General features: G+C 39.7%; 2 protein-coding genes across 5 annotated transcripts; both read left to right on the top strand.

Annotated features, from left to right (window-relative positions):
* The first annotated feature begins 2519 nt into the window (after positions 1-2519).
* Positions 2520-4289, top strand: LOC140924134 (uncharacterized FAD-linked oxidoreductase YvdP-like). The gene has a single exon (XM_073374152.1). The coding sequence runs from the start codon at positions 2563-2565 to the stop codon at positions 4030-4032; it is 1470 nt and encodes a 489-aa protein (XP_073230253.1). The 5' UTR covers positions 2520-2562; the 3' UTR covers positions 4033-4289.
* A 1924-nt stretch (positions 4290-6213) lies between these two features.
* Positions 6214-18301, top strand: LOC140924135 (microspherule protein 1-like). Of its 4 annotated transcripts, none has more exons than XM_073374155.1 (13): positions 6214-6360; positions 7033-7286; positions 9909-9947; positions 10473-10547; positions 11059-11168; positions 12650-12758; positions 12902-13040; positions 14039-14105; positions 14770-14897; positions 15002-15096; positions 15510-15596; positions 16631-16759; positions 18118-18301. In XM_073374155.1, exons 2-13 carry the CDS (start codon positions 7044-7046, stop codon positions 18217-18219), a joined length of 1323 nt encoding a protein of 440 aa, XP_073230256.1. In that variant the 5' UTR covers positions 6214-6360; positions 7033-7043; the 3' UTR covers positions 18220-18301. The 4 variants fall into 4 exon arrangements, with proteins under 4 accessions (XP_073230256.1, XP_073230255.1, XP_073230254.1 ...); XM_073374154.1 differs by having other exon boundaries at positions 7029-7286; positions 14999-15096; XM_073374153.1 differs by having other exon boundaries at positions 14999-15096; positions 18118-18300.
* Positions 18302-18539: the final 238 nt, after the last annotated feature.

Genomic DNA, 18539 nt, shown 5'->3' with positions numbered 1-18539 from the left:
ACCGTTTTCCCCCTTTATGAGAGGCAAGGTGAATTTCACATCATTGGGTCAAAAATGACTGTGATTAAATTGAGTATCTTTCTCATGCACTGAAATGAAAGACAAAGCATTTTCTATGACAGAAGAATTGAACTAAGAAAACTTAGCCCAGTTTATTTGAAGTTGCTATTTACGAGGCCAGGTTAGCGAGGTCCCGTTTTCCCTAATTTCTTCATGTATTTCTGAGCAACCTGGTCCCCAGGGCGCCTCCTTTTGTAATTGATCAGAAAGTCGCTGTTGCTTCTGTTATGCCTTAAAACGCTTGAAACTGTTTTATTTTCTGTTTTTGTGTGTTCATTGCTCGCATTTTTTTTACACAACCATTACGCGTGCTCATTTGAAAATCATAAATAGGGCATTTTCTGAATTGATTAGAATATCGCTGTTGTTTATCAGTAATATTTAAGCACGTATAACTTAGTGTTAATTATAGCTGTCATTTTTTTCCTTTTTTGCTTACGGGGGTGTTAATGATGCTTCAGTATTTGAAAACTTGTATACAACTTTATCCACTTTTTTAAATTTTTTATACCACAATCTACCTTTTCATCAAATTTCTTCATTTCGTTTTCCTCTTTTTTAGAGTGAGTTGTCTGTGGAATGGCCAATCAAGAATCACGAGTAAATAAAAAATCACGTTTCACGAGAAAAACATACTCCAATCACGCTTCACGAAAAAAGTATGCGGGGACCTTCCTCCAAAAACGTGAAAACACTTACCCTCACGTTGTAAATGGACCAGCAACCAGCGAAAAACGTGATAAAAATGGGGGCAAAAAAAGGCACGTGGCCATCTCTGCCTTTTGCCGTTTGGCTTTCACGCGAAACTTTTTTAAACTTACTCTCTAAAATATAAAGAGGAGAAGTCGTTTCGTCACGTTGCCATGGAAGCAAAAAAAAACCCCGTAGTCCTGGAAATATGGCAGAAAAAACAAAAGAAGTTGACATGTATGACTTTCCAGTGCATGATTGCATTCAGGAAAAAAAACGGTAGCCCATACCTTTCTTTCATCGTTCGACAATGCAAATGGCCGTCTCTTTCAAGAAAGGTTGTTGAGATCCAGAAAACTTGCTACCATGGTAACCGAATGCCTAGCCTTGGAATTACAACGCACTATCACCTCTAACAAAAAAAAAACAAAAAACAAAAAAAAAAACGAGAGTCTAAACTTGATTGCCTTTCCCTAGAAAAGAGCCAAACCCTCGCGCCTTAATTAAGGTTTAGGGACTGACTCACCGTACTATGAACGAGAGATTGGTGGTATACCTAAATACCCTCAACCTCGTCCCCAGGGCGCTTTTCCCTGGCTTTGGGGGCAAGCGCCCTGGGGACGAGGTTGAAATACCCTAATGATAACAAAACCCTGCTCCAAATCCCCGACAGAGACCACGACTCCTTTTTTTTTTTTAAATTTAACTTTAGGCGCAATTCATTTTGATCTTTCTTTCCCGTTCCCTTTTTCCATCTATCTTTCTTTTTTATGTCCAGTTTATGGTCTTTCCTTATTTAGGATGGTCTCTTGATCGTAACAGGCTAAATTTCCAGGACTAAAAGGGCAAATTTAATCTGCAAAGAATAGTGTGTGAATAATAAAACTGTGGATTTTTTCCCACAAACGTTCAGTAGTTATTTTCTTGTATGTAACTTTTAGCTGCGTCTTGAGACGTAATTTAACCCCGGTTAGTAACAGAGTTAACGTTAGTTTCGTCTGGAGAGTAGGCTAATGAGATACCTGTTGAAAAGCGCTCACATAGTGAGTTTAGGATCGCTGTGTTTATCAAAAATACTGATCTGCAATGATTTCCCAAACAGCAAACCGGGGAAAAATGAAATGAATACAATCGAAAATATCATGCTACAAACGGCCTAATAAGAAACAAGGAAGGTGTTCGCGTGCTGAGATGCTAAATGATCCGGGCAAAAAGGCAGATGACATTTCAGCCTTATCCTGTAAGACCTTATTCGTTTCTCAGAAGGAGCCAGTTGGATATAGTCTACTACATACTGTTGCCGTTTTTCAGTGTAGTCACGCAACGCTCCTCCCCACAATTCTCAGCAGCCGTTTGTGTGGAGGAGCGTTGCGTGACAACACTAAAAACGGCTGTGTAGCATACTGAGTTGGACTAGCCCCCCTGCAGACGTTTTTTGGGGTTCGGTTGTCACGTATTCATTTCTCCCCCACGGAGAAGTGGGGGAGAAATGAATACGTGACAACCGAACCCCAAAGTATGTCTGCGACGAGGCTAAGTTGGATGTTGATCAATAAAATTGAAAGTCTTGAGAAGAGATCACTGAGATGTCACTGAGATCTACTCATCGAAATGCCAATAAATGTTGTTGCTTTTGTTGTTGAGAGATATCATTGCTTTGTGGTTCTAATTTCCCAGTGGGTAAACCTTCCCGTGCTGCCCCTCGGCGTGATTAGAGACAGGGACATTACAGGGAAGCGTTACACTAAGTACTATATTGAACGCGGAAGTTGTACGACAAAAAACGAAAGCAGAACAGCACGGCCTCGCAGCATGTATTTGCTCAGAAATTGTCGTTTGATATGCAGTGGATTCCAACAGAAAAATTTCCTGAACAGAGTAGCAGCCATTAGGACGATACACGGAACGGGCGCAGCCCAAGATGCACTCGATCAATTGAAAGATATCGCAGTAACTCCTGACCAACCAGAGCTTTACAAAGATGCTGTGGAGATTTACAACCCAGCCTATAGCTACGAACATCCAGCCTTTGTTGCCTTCCCTAACAACACTGATGACATCAAACGTTGTCTGCAGGTAGCAACGAAGACTGGCGTTCGCGTAGCTGCCAAGTCCGGGGGGCATAGCTTCGCTGGCTACTCCAGTACGGATGCAAAGGGGTTTGTAATCTCTCTTAAGAATATGAGTAAAGTAGAGCTCAAAGGAAACACGGTTACTGCTCAAGCCGGAGCGTGCTGGGGGGATGTGTATTCTGCTGTTGATCAAACAAGTTATGTTGCTGTGGGAGGGTGCGTTCCTTGTGTTGGTATAGGTGGGTATATTCTCGGGGGTGGATACAGTATGCTTTCACGGGCGTATGGTGGGTTGGCATGTGACAAGGCTTTGGCTTTCACCATGGTAACTGCTGATGGGAAAGATCTGGTCAAAGCATCAGCCACGGAGAATCAAGACCTGTTTTGGGCTTTGAAAGGATGCGGGGGTGGAAACTTTGGAGTCTTGGTTGATGTTACTTTAGAGTTATCTCCACGACCAAATCAGTTCATCTGGAGTAGAATCACTTATGACACTGCAGAAGACAGTGAGCAGGGTTTTAATTCAGTTGGCAAGAGTTTGAACAGCTTCCCAAAAGAGCTGAACCTTGACATGGCCATTCATGGCTACTTTGGTAAGAAAACTCTCACTCTTGATGCTGTCTACTCAGATATCCATGAGGACAAGGTCAAAGCAAGTCTTGAGGCTCTACACCCAGGATCAGAATCACCACCTCAGACATTTGCATCCTACCTGGAGTTTACCACTGAGTACAGCAAGCGCCATGGCTTTGTTCATCATGAAGTAGAACCGATTTATGTCAAAGGTACCATGATTGATTCCCTTCCACCATTGTTGGCCAAATATTTTGCCTACGTTGAGATCCCACCAGAATGCCTGTTAGAATTTGTTCACATGGGTGGTGATATTACACAGTATTCTGCGACAGCTACAGCTTTCCCTTTTCGTTCAGCGCAGTACAGTTTTTATACGTACGGCCGCTTTCATGATCATGAGCAAAGAGAGGAAGTTGAAAGATTTGCAACATCAGCATATGAAACTGTTAAGAACTCTGGATGTGCGCTAGGTAGCTATGTGAACTACATGGACCGTCATCTTAAGAACTGGGGTCACAATTTTTATGGAGTGAACTATCCTCGCTTGTGTGAAATAAAACAAAAGTGGAATCCTTTAGGCCAGGGTTCATTGCACTTTCAACAGGAAATTGGATCCTCTTGGGAACCTAATTAAAAGGCTGAAATTTTATCACCTAACAAAGATGCAATTATAATGCATGAGTCTTTTATGAAATCGTAGTTGCAATGACCGCTTTTGATAACATGACAATCTTATAGATCATAGTGAAGATCGCAAAGCCTCTCTGATCAAGATTGACAACATTGCATGTAGTTGTGCAATGATGACAAAGGAATCTTCCAAAAAGTGTGCTGCACATTTAGTTTTTGTTTTGCTTGTTAAACCTGTTGCTTTGTTATTTTTTTATTTCCTCCTTTGCTGTCATGGTTGGTCAAGCTTGCTAGTAGTAGTTTTTCTATGCAAAACAATTCTTGATATGTGACGATTTTGTTGAAAAACTGACGATTTGATGGAAACACATCAAAAACGTCGTCTTCAGGTACCCATGGAGTCGAGGCTCATGCATTAACGATAACTGAATTAAATAAATAAGGTAGATTGTGCCATATCTTACTCCTGTGAGATTATTTTAAGAGCCTGTCCCATCCCCTGAATAATAATAAAAGCAAATTTTTAGGTGAACCCTTTAACTCCCACGAGTGACCAAAGTCAATTTTCTCCCAACAAAATCAATACATAATCAAGGGAAAATGTTGTGAGAATCAATAAATTAATCACCTGATGGGAAAAGCTTTGATCTACAAGCAAATTCTCTTAACCAATTCTTACAGGAAATGTATGGAGATCAGTCTGGAGAGTTTGTATTTGGATACTGGGGCTTAAAGGTTAATTAATTGAAAGTCAAACCTCCATGTATGTGACCATCTTCAGTATCCAAGAATAATCCCAAAAAAGTTTTCTCAGTCAAAGCATCTGAAAAAAACATCTGATTTAGTTATCCAGACTATTAGATTTTCCTTTTGGGTAAATAACCATTCATGCTTTCACTTGCCCAATGGGCAATTATGACCACCCGGCAGGTCATCTTCTAACTACAATCATGGACTGAAGCCTTGGGACACTTTTGCGTTTCTGGGGCGTTTTCCAATTCACACAGGTCCAACCCCTCCCCTCACCCCACAAACAATGTTGGACATGTGTATCTAGAATTTTTTCCGAGTTTCAACTTTTTATAGGGTGGAGGGAGGGAGAAGTGCAAGAAAATTTCGAAAATGATGCACTGTTTTAAGAGGAAAACGAGAAATGACGGAAAAATATGCATATTGCAGTACTGTCACAAGGAATTTTGTCCAGGATTGTAGATAATAAAATAGAGCACTGCTTGCCCTAATTAGGACCAGCTCAAATTCAAAATTAATATTGTCTTCAACAAATTCTGGGTATTTTCGGTGCTTTTTGTGCTTGCTTGTTTACAAGGGGCTCAGCTTTATACAGAGTACTATATTACAATAATTATTAGCGAAAGCTGCTGTAAATCTAGTTAATATATATAAGCCTAAATTTCAGCCCTCCCCTCGAGTCAGAGTGTTCGACTCGAGGGAATGGCCAAAATTCAAGCTAAGTATACTTGTCATCATTTTATTGTGTGGCAATTTATTCTTGTGGATCTGTGGTTTTTCTCGTAATTTACAGGAACCAATTTTTGTGATTTTTCCTGTCCAGACCTCAGTCCATTGTTTGCATTGGAAATTAATTTGTAATCACGATTCTCAGATCAATCACATTTCATATAATCATGTGCTTATTTGAGTCAATTACAGTACAGGTAAACCAACATCCAACAATAAATATCAGTTTAGAGATGCCAACCTCTGTAGATCTAAAATCTGGAGACTCTCTTTTTTGCATAATCCCTGGATATCAATGACCAGAAAGCATAAAGCAAAAATCGACCCAGTCAACAAATAAAACCTACATCAAGTAAATGACCTACAATGGGAAAAGTTATCAGTAAAGTATAAATGTCATTGCCTTCTATGAAGTTTCAGCATAATTTGAAACCTATAACATCATCTGACCTGGTAGTGAAATATTACGCTGTACTGCCAGGTCAGAAGGCGATTTAAAGTGGTTTAAACTTAACATAACTTTTGCCCGATTTAGTTGATTTTTTGATGTAAGTTTTTATTATACTTACCATGCGAACTCAATAATTCCAGTACAAAAACGTATGTTTATTGTTAGCTTGCGCCATCTGTGGTATAACCCCTGGACAAAAATCTTGGTAGTCCTGTTTCATCACCTATAAAACCACCCCATGAATCACAGCGAGCGTAGTTTCAATATGGCCGCCGCCGATGAATAAATGTCGCTTCGCTTCTGTCGCTTATTTTTTCCCTATAGAACACATCAAAGTGGCGTGATACACTCTAAACTAAACTTAATTTGCTGCTCGAAAAGAAAATCACCAAAGGATTAAAGGTAACTTAATAACTTAACTTACCTACGTATGTTAGCTTGTTCCTTGCCATTTGTTTTGTCGATCCTTTCAGGTTTTTATACAATGCAATTGTGAATGTGCGAAGAAGGTTTCAAGTTGAATTCGGAAGTAAAGGGTATTGAAGACTGGAAGTCATGAAACTTTCTATCGAACTTCCATCCTTCTTATTACAAAATCCCTGCTAGCAGATATTAGAGTCTACTTTTCTGTTTATTCTTGGCGAGATAAAAGTAGACTGACACTCTGCGCTGAGATGCAACGATTTGTGTTGAGTATGCATTTGTTTTGTGTCACTGAGTAACTAAACAATTTTCAGATGCTTGAACTTTGTCCAAAACAGTGTATGTTCGTGGTATTCAAAGAGATAACTGTTATTATTAAAAGTATGTTTTCTGATAATGACCAGCAAAGGGTGAACTTGTACTAAAAGGATCTTTGCGAAAGAACTAATACAGAAAAGACTAGTGCAGGGTTGTCAAAAGTGGCCGGCTACTCTGCTTGGCATTTCTTTACGGATGGCATTTGTTAAATGAAATATCCCTGGACTGGCCACTTACTTTGACAACTCAGCCATCTGCTTCAAAACTTTCTGACAACCCTGCCAGTGAGCTATCCATTCGATAATATATTGTTTCAAAATTTTGTCAAGACAGACAGACAAACAATGGCCTCCTTGCCTCCTACAACTCTGCCTAATCCACCAGTGCCTGTTCCACGACCATCTGGGCGAACCACAAATCCAGGCGCACCAATTTCCAGGCAAGGGCGTGGCACTCCTCGCCGGAGTTCATCTCGCTCGATAAAGAGAAAGAAGTTTGATGATGAACTTGTTGAGAGCAGTCTTAAAAAGGCCTCCAAGCAGAGAGTTGACATTACAGGATTGGAGAAAGAAGTTAAAAGACCAATGGTAAAGTTTAATCTGAGAATAATACCGGTAAATACATACACCACAAAGTCACTGATGGGCTTTTTCAGTCTAATTCTTAGAAGAAATCCTATTACAGTGAAACCGGTATTAAGCGGACACCCTTGGGAATGCTGTAGTGTCCGCTTAATACAGGGTGTCCGCCTAATACAGGTTTCAGTTATTGATAACGTCATATGAGGTGTCAAATTCCATTCAAATGAACAGTGGAAACGTTTAGAATACTCCCAGAGACTATGACGATATACGTTTGCATGAATTTCTTTATCAAAGTGGACCAATTGATCATAGTACCTTAAACATAGATTGCAACTCAAATTTGAAGAAATCAGATGAGTGAAAAAAGCTCTATAAAAAAAAAACGAAATATAAAACAATACTGTACTGGGAAGCTAATCAAATAAGTTTGTCAAGTCACGTTTTTTGATGTAAATATGGAAAAATTTGTGTGTGGTAATTCGAGGCAATCTTTGGCATTTCCAGTGTCTGGCATGTTGGGTGGTGGAATTTAATTACAAGTGTCCGTTTAATACAGGTTGGCAACAATAGAAATGTGTGGTTCCAGAAAATATCCAGACCTCCAACACGGAGGGAATTGAAAATTGCAGGGGGGTGGGGGGGGGGGGTCAGAGGCCCAGGAAATTCCAGAGGGGAGGGGGGTTGGACCATAAAATCACTTTCCGGGGATAAATATCATTTCATTTTCGACCTGAGTTCGAACATTGCTTCTTACCGAACTGTTAGATCATTTTTAGAACATAAATAACTTGAAATTTATCATTTAAGATTGTTCCTTTTGATCTTAACCAGGTTTCCTTTCTTCCAAAAGCGTTTTGGATGTAATTTCAAAGGAATTTGACCAACTACAACTTGTTTTATCACATGCTCGTATATTCGGCCACCATTACTCATTACCAGTCTCCCTTAAGACATCAACACATGCAACACATCACGTTGCGTCAGTCCATCGATGGAAGAACTGTAGAGTCGCAATTTTACTTCACGAAGTACAAACTATACATTGTAACCACTTTAGAATGTAGAGTTTTTATTCTCCTTTTCATTTTCCCATAATTTTGTGGTTGAAGATGTGGCATGTTCATGATCGAATTCTCGCTCGCTGAAATGGTGTTGATTTCAGCAAACATTACGGCCATCACGCATAAGGCACGTCGCATCAGTCGATCGGAAAACAGTAAATTGAACTTGGTTTCCCTTCAGGATGCAGGGGGTTTTCATTGTTATGATTTCAGAAGTCAGAGTTTTTATTCTTCCCTTTGTTTCGCCTTAATTTTGGGGTTGAAAGCTTGACTTGTTCACCATATAGCATTCCCGCACGACTCGTTAACTCTACCAACATTACGCCTACCTTACGCCCATGCAGACAAATAACAAATCGTAACCTTGCCCTGATTAAGGTAAATTCATAAATACAAACGACTTGTAACTTTATCTATTTCATTTAAAGTTAGGGATGAGCAAAAACTGCAGATTAGGTTACTTTGTGGTGGTGTAGTGAGTTTTAATGTTGCGAGATCACTCAAATAAATGGAAACAGAAGCATACAAGCTTCTGATGGAAACCGTTACGTACTAACCATAAAATGCCTCATTCTTTTACTTTAATAGTCTTTCTTCGTGAAAATGAACTTTTCCAGAGGGGTTGGGGGGTCTTTGTCACACTTGTGGAAATTCCGGAGGGGTAGGGGGCCATCAGTTCCCTGCAAAAATGGAAAATCCAGGGGGTTGGGGGGTCCTAAGTGAGATTCCCTCCATGGTGGGGGTCTGGATATTTTCTGGAACTACACAATGACCATTTCAGGTACTTTTTAGGTGTCCACGTCCGCTTAATAGAGGTGTCCGCTTAATAAAGGTTTCATTTAAAGTAAATAAGGGAAATAAATTTGGGGACTTCGGCTACTGTCCGCTAAATAGAGGGTGTCTGCTTAATACGGTGTCCACTTAATACAGGTTTCACTGTAGTTTCAACCTGAGAAAATATCTGACAGACACCACTGGTTTCCCTGCAAAATGATGTTTGAGGCATGAGTGCATAAATTTTATACTGATGACAAGTCAGTGTAGACCCAGATCTGGGTGGTGGTTCTGGTCGGTTGAAAATTTGCCTTATCCAATCAGAAGGACTACCAAGATCTAGGTAGGGACACATCATCAGCATGGAATTTCTATGCTCGTTCCTCAGACGTCTTTTACGGGAAAACCAGTGGTGGCGTCATGAAACGTTGGTTGTTTTCTTAAGCTACCGGTATATTAGTTTTGGATTATAGAAACTTGCTTCTTATTTAATCCTTGTCGCAAATGGACATAAGTTCTGCTCCAACAATAATATAACTTTGGGAAGTTATTAAGAATACAGTCAAAGTTCTCTTTGCAGTCTGACCTTCATGTAAGCAGACACATCTACCTACCAGTTCTTTATTCTCAAAACTTTTGAGAATTGAGTCTTGAGAATAACTACTATCACTGTTGCTTTTGCTTAAATTCCCTATTCTCCTGGCGAAACTATGCCTGGATCCATAGTTTGGAGGGAACTTACCTGGACAGTACTTCTTTGCTCATTCTCATTCTCATTCTCATTTTTTAGCCTACAGGTAAAGGTCCAAAAAAACAGCGAAAGAGCAAGGTCAGGACCACTACATGTAGAGGTTTATTGCTGTATCATTTGCTATTCTTTTTTTATTCATTATTTAATGCTTTTATTTTATTTTATTCATTATTTATTTTTTTTTGTGTGTGTGTGTGAGGCATTAGAGGTGAAGGTCATAGTGTATACCCTTGGATTACCTTAGACTCATTTCCGTTTTCTCATTACAGTTCTTAAAAGTGGAGATTCTCAGGTTTTTTTTTCATAGTTTGTATTTCCTTGTGGAAAATCTGTTTATAAACTTAAACCTTTCACTCAAATAGTGGCCAAAGAAAATGTGCTAAAAAAAATCAAACAATTTATTTCTCTTTGTAAAATAGCACTCTATCCAATGGTTGTGTCAAAGAGATTTCATTTGAATAGTTACACCATGGGATTTCATCCACAGATGATTTAGAGTTAGAGTGACAAATAATCTTGCCATAACTTGGTCTAGGTGTGAAAGGGTTACTGATGATTGTTGTAGGAGAATTTATTTGTTAATCATTTCTTTATTCATTGTAGAATCCTCAAGTGAATAAAGATTTTGGACGATGGAGACCAGCAGATGATTTGGCTCTCATCACTGCAATCCAACAGGTAAATGACAGTAAGCCCCTTTTTTTTACAGTGCAACTGGGAAGACTGTGAACACTTGTAATATCTCGGGAATGTTAATTGTGTTATGACCAATCACAGCAAAGATCAGGACATGCGAATGAACCACAAAACCATAAACTGGTTAATATTCTTGCTTGCGGTTTAGTTTTCTCACCCCTGATTGGCTTTTCTCTTGCAAGACAATAATATTCCAGAAATATTTCTGGTGTTCATAGTTTTCAAGTGTGTTTGATTGCTCAAAGTTTATCAGTGCTCAAAAAAACCCTTGAGTTTTCAGCTTGTCCTTTGGGCAAGCAGCTTTGACATTTTGCACGTCGGGGTCACCTCTTGCTCGTGTTAGTTAACAATGTTGTTAGGGGATAACTTGCTTAGATCCTTACTTATTGGGAAAATAAGCTTTGAAAGTTACTTCCCCAGCAAGAAAATCGACTTGTCACAGACTAGCAGACAGGACTTTTTTTCCAGCCCTGTTTATATTTTTCTCTTGTAGACAAATGACTTGACCGCTGTTTACCTTGGAGTGAAGTTCTCTTGTCGGTTCAGTCAGAAAGAAATTCAAGAGAGATGGTATCAGCTTCTCTATGATCCCGTGGTGTCTAGGTTTGTTTCTCTTTGTTTGACATACATAACGCTTATTAATTTTTTTTCTTTGAGTTCAAGTACAAAGAAACATGGTTTAAGTGGTATGCAAGTTCAAAATATAAAAATAATGATAATGAAAAGTCCTAACACTACTAAAAATAACTTTACTGAATCAGCAACTTTGGGAAGATCTACATGTACCTTTAAACTGAATTATGTGAAGTTTTTTGCAAAGCATGAGTGTGTGCATTTTAGAATTTATTACAGTGAAACCTTTATTAAGCGGACACCTTCGGGACCCTCCCAAGTGTCCACTTAATAGAGGGTGTCCTCTTAATAGAGGTTTGTAAAAATTGCTTAATGGTTGTTAACAATATTGTTGTTATTAACATTCAACGGTTACTCTGTACTGTGATAAAGTTCCATGTTGTTAAGGAAGCTATCCAGAGTTCAAGTTCATTACCTTTCATTACCAACTTTGATTAATTTGTTTGTAAATGCAAAAACATTGACTGACTGTAGTACGTTTTTCAAGGACGTAGTCCAATACTACTATTGTCAATTCAGTCCGGTGTCCGCTTTATGGAGGTTTTTAACAATAGAAATTAGCCTAATACAATTTATTTTAGTGTCCACGTCTGCTTAATAGAGGTGTCTGCTGAATAGTGGTTCACTACAAAGGGAAATATAAGACGTTAATTTCGGACCCGGCTTAGTGTCTGCTTAACAGAGGGTCTCCGCTTAATTGGGGGTCCACTGAATAGAACTTTCACTGTACAGGCAAATCCAGAAGTAGACAAACTTGGAACCAGGGAAGGTATCAATTTAAAGGGTAGCCAGCATTGCAGGCCTTTTCTTTGGGTGCACACAGATGTTTCTGCTTAATGCTTGCATTTAACTGCCTTGTTGAATTTCAGAAAAGTCAAGGAGTTTGGGCGAGTCAAGGGGGGCAAGAAAGGGGTGTGAGGAGAGAGTTTTTTTTTCTCCCCTTGCCTTTACCCACCTTGTTTTAAGGCCCTAACTCCTACATGGACCTCAAGGGCTGGTATTAATTTTTTACTGTATTTTTCTCTGTCACAAAATCGAAGATGGCAGCCACAGTAATACGAGCATAAACAACCAGCTTTTGATTGCCAAAAAAATATGTCTGCTCGCAGCTAGCCTATTACATTTATACAGAATGTGTCCATCATTGGATGATTGATAGTGCACCATAAAATGCAAACCTCTTGTTAATCAGGGGTGGATCCAGAAAATTCAGAAAGGGGTGGTGGGAAACTTAACAGCTCTATTCTACATACTTTTTATTTTTCTGAGACAGAATAATTTCTACAAAAATGATACAAATTTTCAAAGGAAAAGGGGTGGCTGCAGCCCCCTCAGCCCACCCCTAAATTTGCTCATGTTAATGTTATCGTATAAGTGCCTGTCTTTGCCTGTGTCTTATGAGTGACTTGAATGTGAGTTAATCATACCTGTCCACATATCTGTATTCTCAGGTTGGCTACAACTGCAATTAAACAGCTTCCCCCAGACATTATAGCTGAGGCACAAAACAGTGCACTTTGGAGCAAGGATGAGGAAAACATCTTAGCCAACGTTCCTGCAGTATGATGACAGTTTTTTGTTGTAGATATTTTTAATTTCCTAAACCAAATCAAATTTAGTAAAGTATGAATTATTTCTTTTGCTAAACTAAAGCTGGTTTTTGCGCATTTGATTAGTATACATAGCATTCTTCTTTCTTCCAGAACAGTCCGGCTTCATTAGAATTATTCCAGGACTTGTTAGGTAAAAATCCAGCAGTTTTTCACCAGTGTCGATCAGCCAAGGCTTTAAGGAATCACTGGCTTCTTATGCGACAATTTCAGCTCCTTTCTGATCAAACAGGTAGGATCATTATAATGCAGCCTTTCCAATCCTTTTTTGCAAGCATTTCAATAGCTGACGTTCATTATATTAAAATGTTTACATGAATCAGGGATGTTAGGGTCAAAATTGCAAATTTTTCACGACTTCATTGTCTCACAATTTCCAGAAGAGACTTGAGCTCAAAGAAAACCAAACCAAATATAGAAAAATGACCAGAAAGCTTCGGAGTCATGTGAGAATTTTAATATATCGAATGTGGGCTATTGTGGAAAACTGAGTTTACATGTAATATCATCCCAAATTGTTGTGTTTCGTTCCCCCACTGACACAACACAACAATTTCTTTGGAAACTAAACCCTTGAGTCAGTCAGTCAGTCAGTCAATAACCGAGACAGCAACACAGTTTCAGTCAATCAGTCTGTCAGTCTGCCAGTCTGCCAGTCAGTCATTACCCAATAACCCAGTTTCAGTCAGTCAGTCAATCAATTATCAAGACATTAACCCAGTTTCAGTCGGTCAGTCAGTCAATAATCATGACAGCAACCCAGTTTCAGTTAGTCAGTCAATAACCAAGACAGCAACCCAGTGACTGTAGGGCCAAGAAATTAGAAATGCATTTCCCCCCTTTCTTTACTGTAAGTGTTCTGTGGCTGCAAAAAGTTTCTTGCAAGAAACAAGGATACTGTATATCACAGGAAAAAATAACCGATTCCCATTTTTGGATATTTTAGGGTATTTAAAGAAATACCCACAAAAATCTCAAATTTGGAATAGTGAGACAAGTCCCAATCAGGGAACTTGGTTGGGAATTCCCTGGTTGGGACTTGTCTCACTTTGCCAAATTTGGGATTTTTATGGGTATTCTTTAAATACCCTAAAATATCCAAAAATGGGAATCCGTTAATTTTTTCCTGTGTATCTGACATGTGCCATCAATGAGACCTCAGTTGGATTTAGGCCGGACAATAAGATATAGGCACTTATTCCATATAACTAAACTTGTTTTTTCTTCCAGTTTCCACAGCAGAGCATGCCATGAGCTTCTCTGATGCTGAGGAGCTGATCAATGATGCAGAACTACTGTAAGTACACATACATGTGAAAACGGATGCCAATATTCATTCCCTCGATAGATAACAAAAACATTCATGGTGCAAAAAGGTAGTTCCTTAGCTGGCACCTACTAAGTGTAGATTATTTTTTAACCCAAACTATTTATCTGCAACCTTGTCCGGACGTCATATCCAACCACAGTTAAGATTTTGCCGAAAATTCGCCACTTTCAAAACAAGAAAGAAACTGGGACGAGTTAACTCTTTCAAAGGCTTCTGGGACTGTTTTTAGGGACGGGAAAATTGGCCAATAGCACGACCTCAGTGAGCACGATCCCAGAAACCACTGCGGGACACATTTCGGCTTATTTCGAGTTATTGCGCGAAAGTTAGAGCGGGAGCAAAAAAAATGGAAGGGGGAAGGGGAGGGGAAAAGAAGAAACTTCTCTCCCCTCCCCCTCCCCCGTCATTCTGTTTTTTTGCTCTCGTCCCAACTTTCTCGCCGAACTCGCGCGGAAACGCCTGCTATGCAGGCTAGTTCCCTTCTGGTTTCTAAAGTTGCCAACAATTGATTGTTTAGTCAATCAGTGCCTGATGACTGATTGTTATTTGCAGCCGTGCTGTGTTGTTGTTTTTTTGATTAGTAGATTTTAATGGTCTGGTTTGTTTATATTACTGTTTGTTTAAAATCCAGGGAAGCTAAAGATGACAATTTGGAGCAAGAGCTTTCTTTAGCTGACAAACGTAACAAACGAGAAATTCGTCTCTTAGAAGGCGAAATTCCGCTTTGGCAAGTTATTGTGGAGAAACTCAACGCAGCAAGTAAGTTGGAACCTCAGTGGAGATTAGGGATGCGTGCTCCTCTTGTCGCTCGCAATTATTTTATGTCATTAGTGAGTAACACTGTGGTCATTTTCTAACAGCAGGTACTACAACTGTGACCCCAGCCAGTGAATTTGATTCTCATACCCTTGCAGTACTTAGGGGCCGGCTGGTTCGGTACCTCATGCGCTCCAGAGAGGTAAGCTGTTTTTTCATCAAAGTTCTCAAAATAGAATGAAGGTGATGCGGCGAAAGTACCAATAAAAATGAAGCTGTGATAGTCGCATTCAAATTGTAATATTATTTAAGCAATTTCAAATTAACCTGAAAAAAGGTTAAGTGGCTTCAATGGGCTTCAAACCCATGGCCTCTGCGTTAGCGCTCTAGTGCTTTACCCAATTGAGCAATGGAAGACCCAAGCATTAGGAGCTGACCAATTTGTTGGGTTCATCTTAACCCGTTAAAGAATTAAACATGGAATGAAGACGATGTTGTAAACTGCGGAAATATGATCATCGCAGTTTTTACAGTAATAGCAATTGAACAGTAACTGGTTTTTAAACGTGTTAAAATCATGGAGTTGAAAGTGTTAATTTTCCGTTTGCAAAACAGATTACTGTTGGAAGATCTACAGCTGACAGCCATGTTGATGTAGACCTGTCCTTAGAAGGACCAGCCTGGAAAATCTCAAGACGACAAGTAATTAAAGTTTCTTTCATTTTTTTGAAACAATTCTGGGGCTCGTTTCTTGAAAGTCCCGATAATTAACTTCTGGGAAAGCTGTTGTTGTCTACATTTGCCGTAACAGTTCTACAGATAATGTGATGAAACTGTCAGTTAACAGAACAAAATGAACTTATCTGCTTGGTAGGACTAGCGCTTATATTTTTCAGTCTTTGATTTGAATTTTGGATTTCGGGCCGGAAATGTTACCCGTACTTTCGAGAAACAGGCCCCTGGTCTTGTTAAGTTAGTCGTTTCCAATTCATTTTGTCCTGTGCTATATCGATCATGGCAAATAAATTGTACTTAAAAAACTCAGTAATAATTCGTAAAGAAAATACATAGGAATCAATGGTGTCTTTACATCTTTTCTTGCCCAAATTCACCCCAAATCTGAATGTAAGTGCAATAATGAGTAGATTTACTTCAGACCTTTTTGAAGATCTTCAATAAACTCACAGTTTGTGCTTTATAAAGTCTAAAACACTCGGCTCTGTCTTGTGTTTTAAAACTGATAAAACACTCCCGCTCGGCTCTGCATAAGGTTTGTGTGAGTGTGTGGTGTCTGCTTATGGGAGCTTAGAAACCCGAAGAATCTCGCTAAATTTTAATCGCACCCATCAAGAGTGTCCGTAGCCTCACACGCAGGCGTTTTTAGGGGAGCTTGTTTTGTGGGGAGGGATGAAAAACGAGCCCCCCTAAAAACACGTAGGAGGCTAGAGTGTCCGCGGCTATGTGCGGAAAGGGTAGGCTCGATTACCAGTCGCTGTTCGGGAAATGAGCCCGCGCTCCTCCTCTCGTGGCGAAAGAACGAGGAGAACGAGCTAGTGACAGGAATTTAGCCGAACGGGAATGATCGTCTACGACAATGTGTAAAATGCAGATTTTGTATAGGAGTTCAAACTGGGTTTTTGCAGGGCGACCTTTAAGTAGAGCTTTCCGATTACGAGAGCTTAGACTATATTTTGAACATAATTTATCAGCTCTCTCTCTTTTTTTGTCCTTCCTAGGCGGTTATTAAACTGCGAAGTGACGGTGAGTATTACGTCATCAACGAGGGGCGCAGACCGCTGTACATAGATGGTAAGCCTGTCGTCGTGGGAACCAAAGCGAGGCTCCATCACAACTCTACTTTTGAGGTAAGGCGTTAATTTTTTCGAATACATCTTAATCTATAAAAATGGAAGATGCCTGATCAATATTTTGGTTTGGGATTACGGAGGAATTTTGTTTTTTTTTTTAAAGAAATGCTTCCCCCCTCCCCTTTCTCAGCCATTTAATAAGAAAAAGCGTTGCCCTCCCTTGGTACCAAAGGCCCGTTTTTCCGCTTTTCCCAAGTTAAGTTTATAGTCGTTTCCTTAGAGGGCACGAGCGCTTGAATTCGGATTGGTCAAATACAGTCGACTCCCGATAACTCGAACCCTCGCTAACTCGAACCTTGCGGTAACTCGAACCAAAATCGATTTCCCCTGGATTTCCGTCATACATTCACTGTAATTTTACCCTCGGTAACTCGAACCCTCGATAACTCGAACTCCCGCTACATTGAATTTTGGATTTCCTGTTGACGTGTTGTAGGAGTATAGTTTACTAGTGGAGGCTGATGTTGATTGTCACAGGCTAACGTGAAGCAGCTTTTCTTCCCAAAACAGTAAAACGCATGCTCTATTTAGGCTATGTTTTGTTACGTTACGTTCTGATTTATAATCTAGAAGTATCTTTTCATTTTCACTTGACATTTCTACAATTAAATGTGATTAAAATGTTCACTGTGCAGTAAAAACTGTTTTTTACCTTACTCTCGGTTATATTCTTCGAACTCCCGATAACTCGAACCTTTTTTCGATTTCCCTTGAATGCTCGAGTTGTCGGGAGTCGACTGTACAACCATGCACCATTCGTTCAATTTCAAATTAAGTTAACGCTCTTGAACACACTTTCTTTTCTCGTCCTCTGCCGTCAGTTACACATAAAAAAACACTAGGTGTGAAAATGCATCTTTACTTTATGGCAGCGCTTTGTTCCATATTCATATTTTATCGATTTTGGCTTGCAATTTCAATTCATAACAACATAAGGAAAAGATCAACATGTTTTCCGCCCTTGGTACCAGGTTAACTCTTTCCTGCGTTAAAGAGGAGACTACTACTTGGAGCTGGCAACCGCTATACATAGGCTGTTACCCGCGGGGGTCTGGAAGTGCATTCCCAGGATTCCGGTATTTGACCAAAATACAATGCAGGATTCGGGAAACGTTAACGGGGTTTAATAGCTACCCGGGCAGTAGGATTCACTAAAATCTGGGCATAGGATGCGGGATTGGGAACGTAAACAATATTCGGGATACAGATGAAAAACGGGCAGAAATGCGGGATCTGGACCCCCTTCCCAGACCCCTTGTTACGGCATTTTCATAGACTAGTTTAGAAACATAACTTTCTTAGCGATAAAGTGGATAATAGAACTGAAAATGTTCTTTGCTGCTTCATCTCAACAGATTTGCGGTCTTCGCTTCGTGTTTCTGATAAACCAAGACATTCCAGGAGCGACAAAGGAAACAAAACAAGTCGCGCCCTCGCAGCACGGAAAAGTCACTTAAACCTTAGTATCATACCATAAGCCAGGAGCCCATGTACGAACAAGCAGATCAATGCGCTAATTCGTCTACTTCCCCTGTGGGAAGTTTGAAGTTTCAAGAACACAGTTTTTCTAAGTGACTCTGTATATAAATAAAGGAAGAACTAAAGCAATTCTTTGTATTCTGTGTTTTTGCGTCCGGTGTACTGTAGCGCTGGTAACATCGACAGTTCTGTCAACTGAAGGTCTTTTTACCAGTTTTTACCTTCAGAAAGGAAAGGTCTATATAATTACACACAGTTGATAATCAAGTGTCTGCATCAGCGAGGTTGACTTTCAATG

Source organism: Porites lutea, chromosome 14, assembly GCF_958299795.1.
Source record: "Porites lutea chromosome 14, jaPorLute2.1, whole genome shotgun sequence".
Classification (NCBI taxonomy): Eukaryota; Metazoa; Cnidaria; class Anthozoa; order Scleractinia; family Poritidae; genus Porites; species Porites lutea.
The sequence above is the reverse complement of the archived record's forward strand: the minus strand, read 5'-3'. Positions and strand labels throughout refer to the sequence as shown.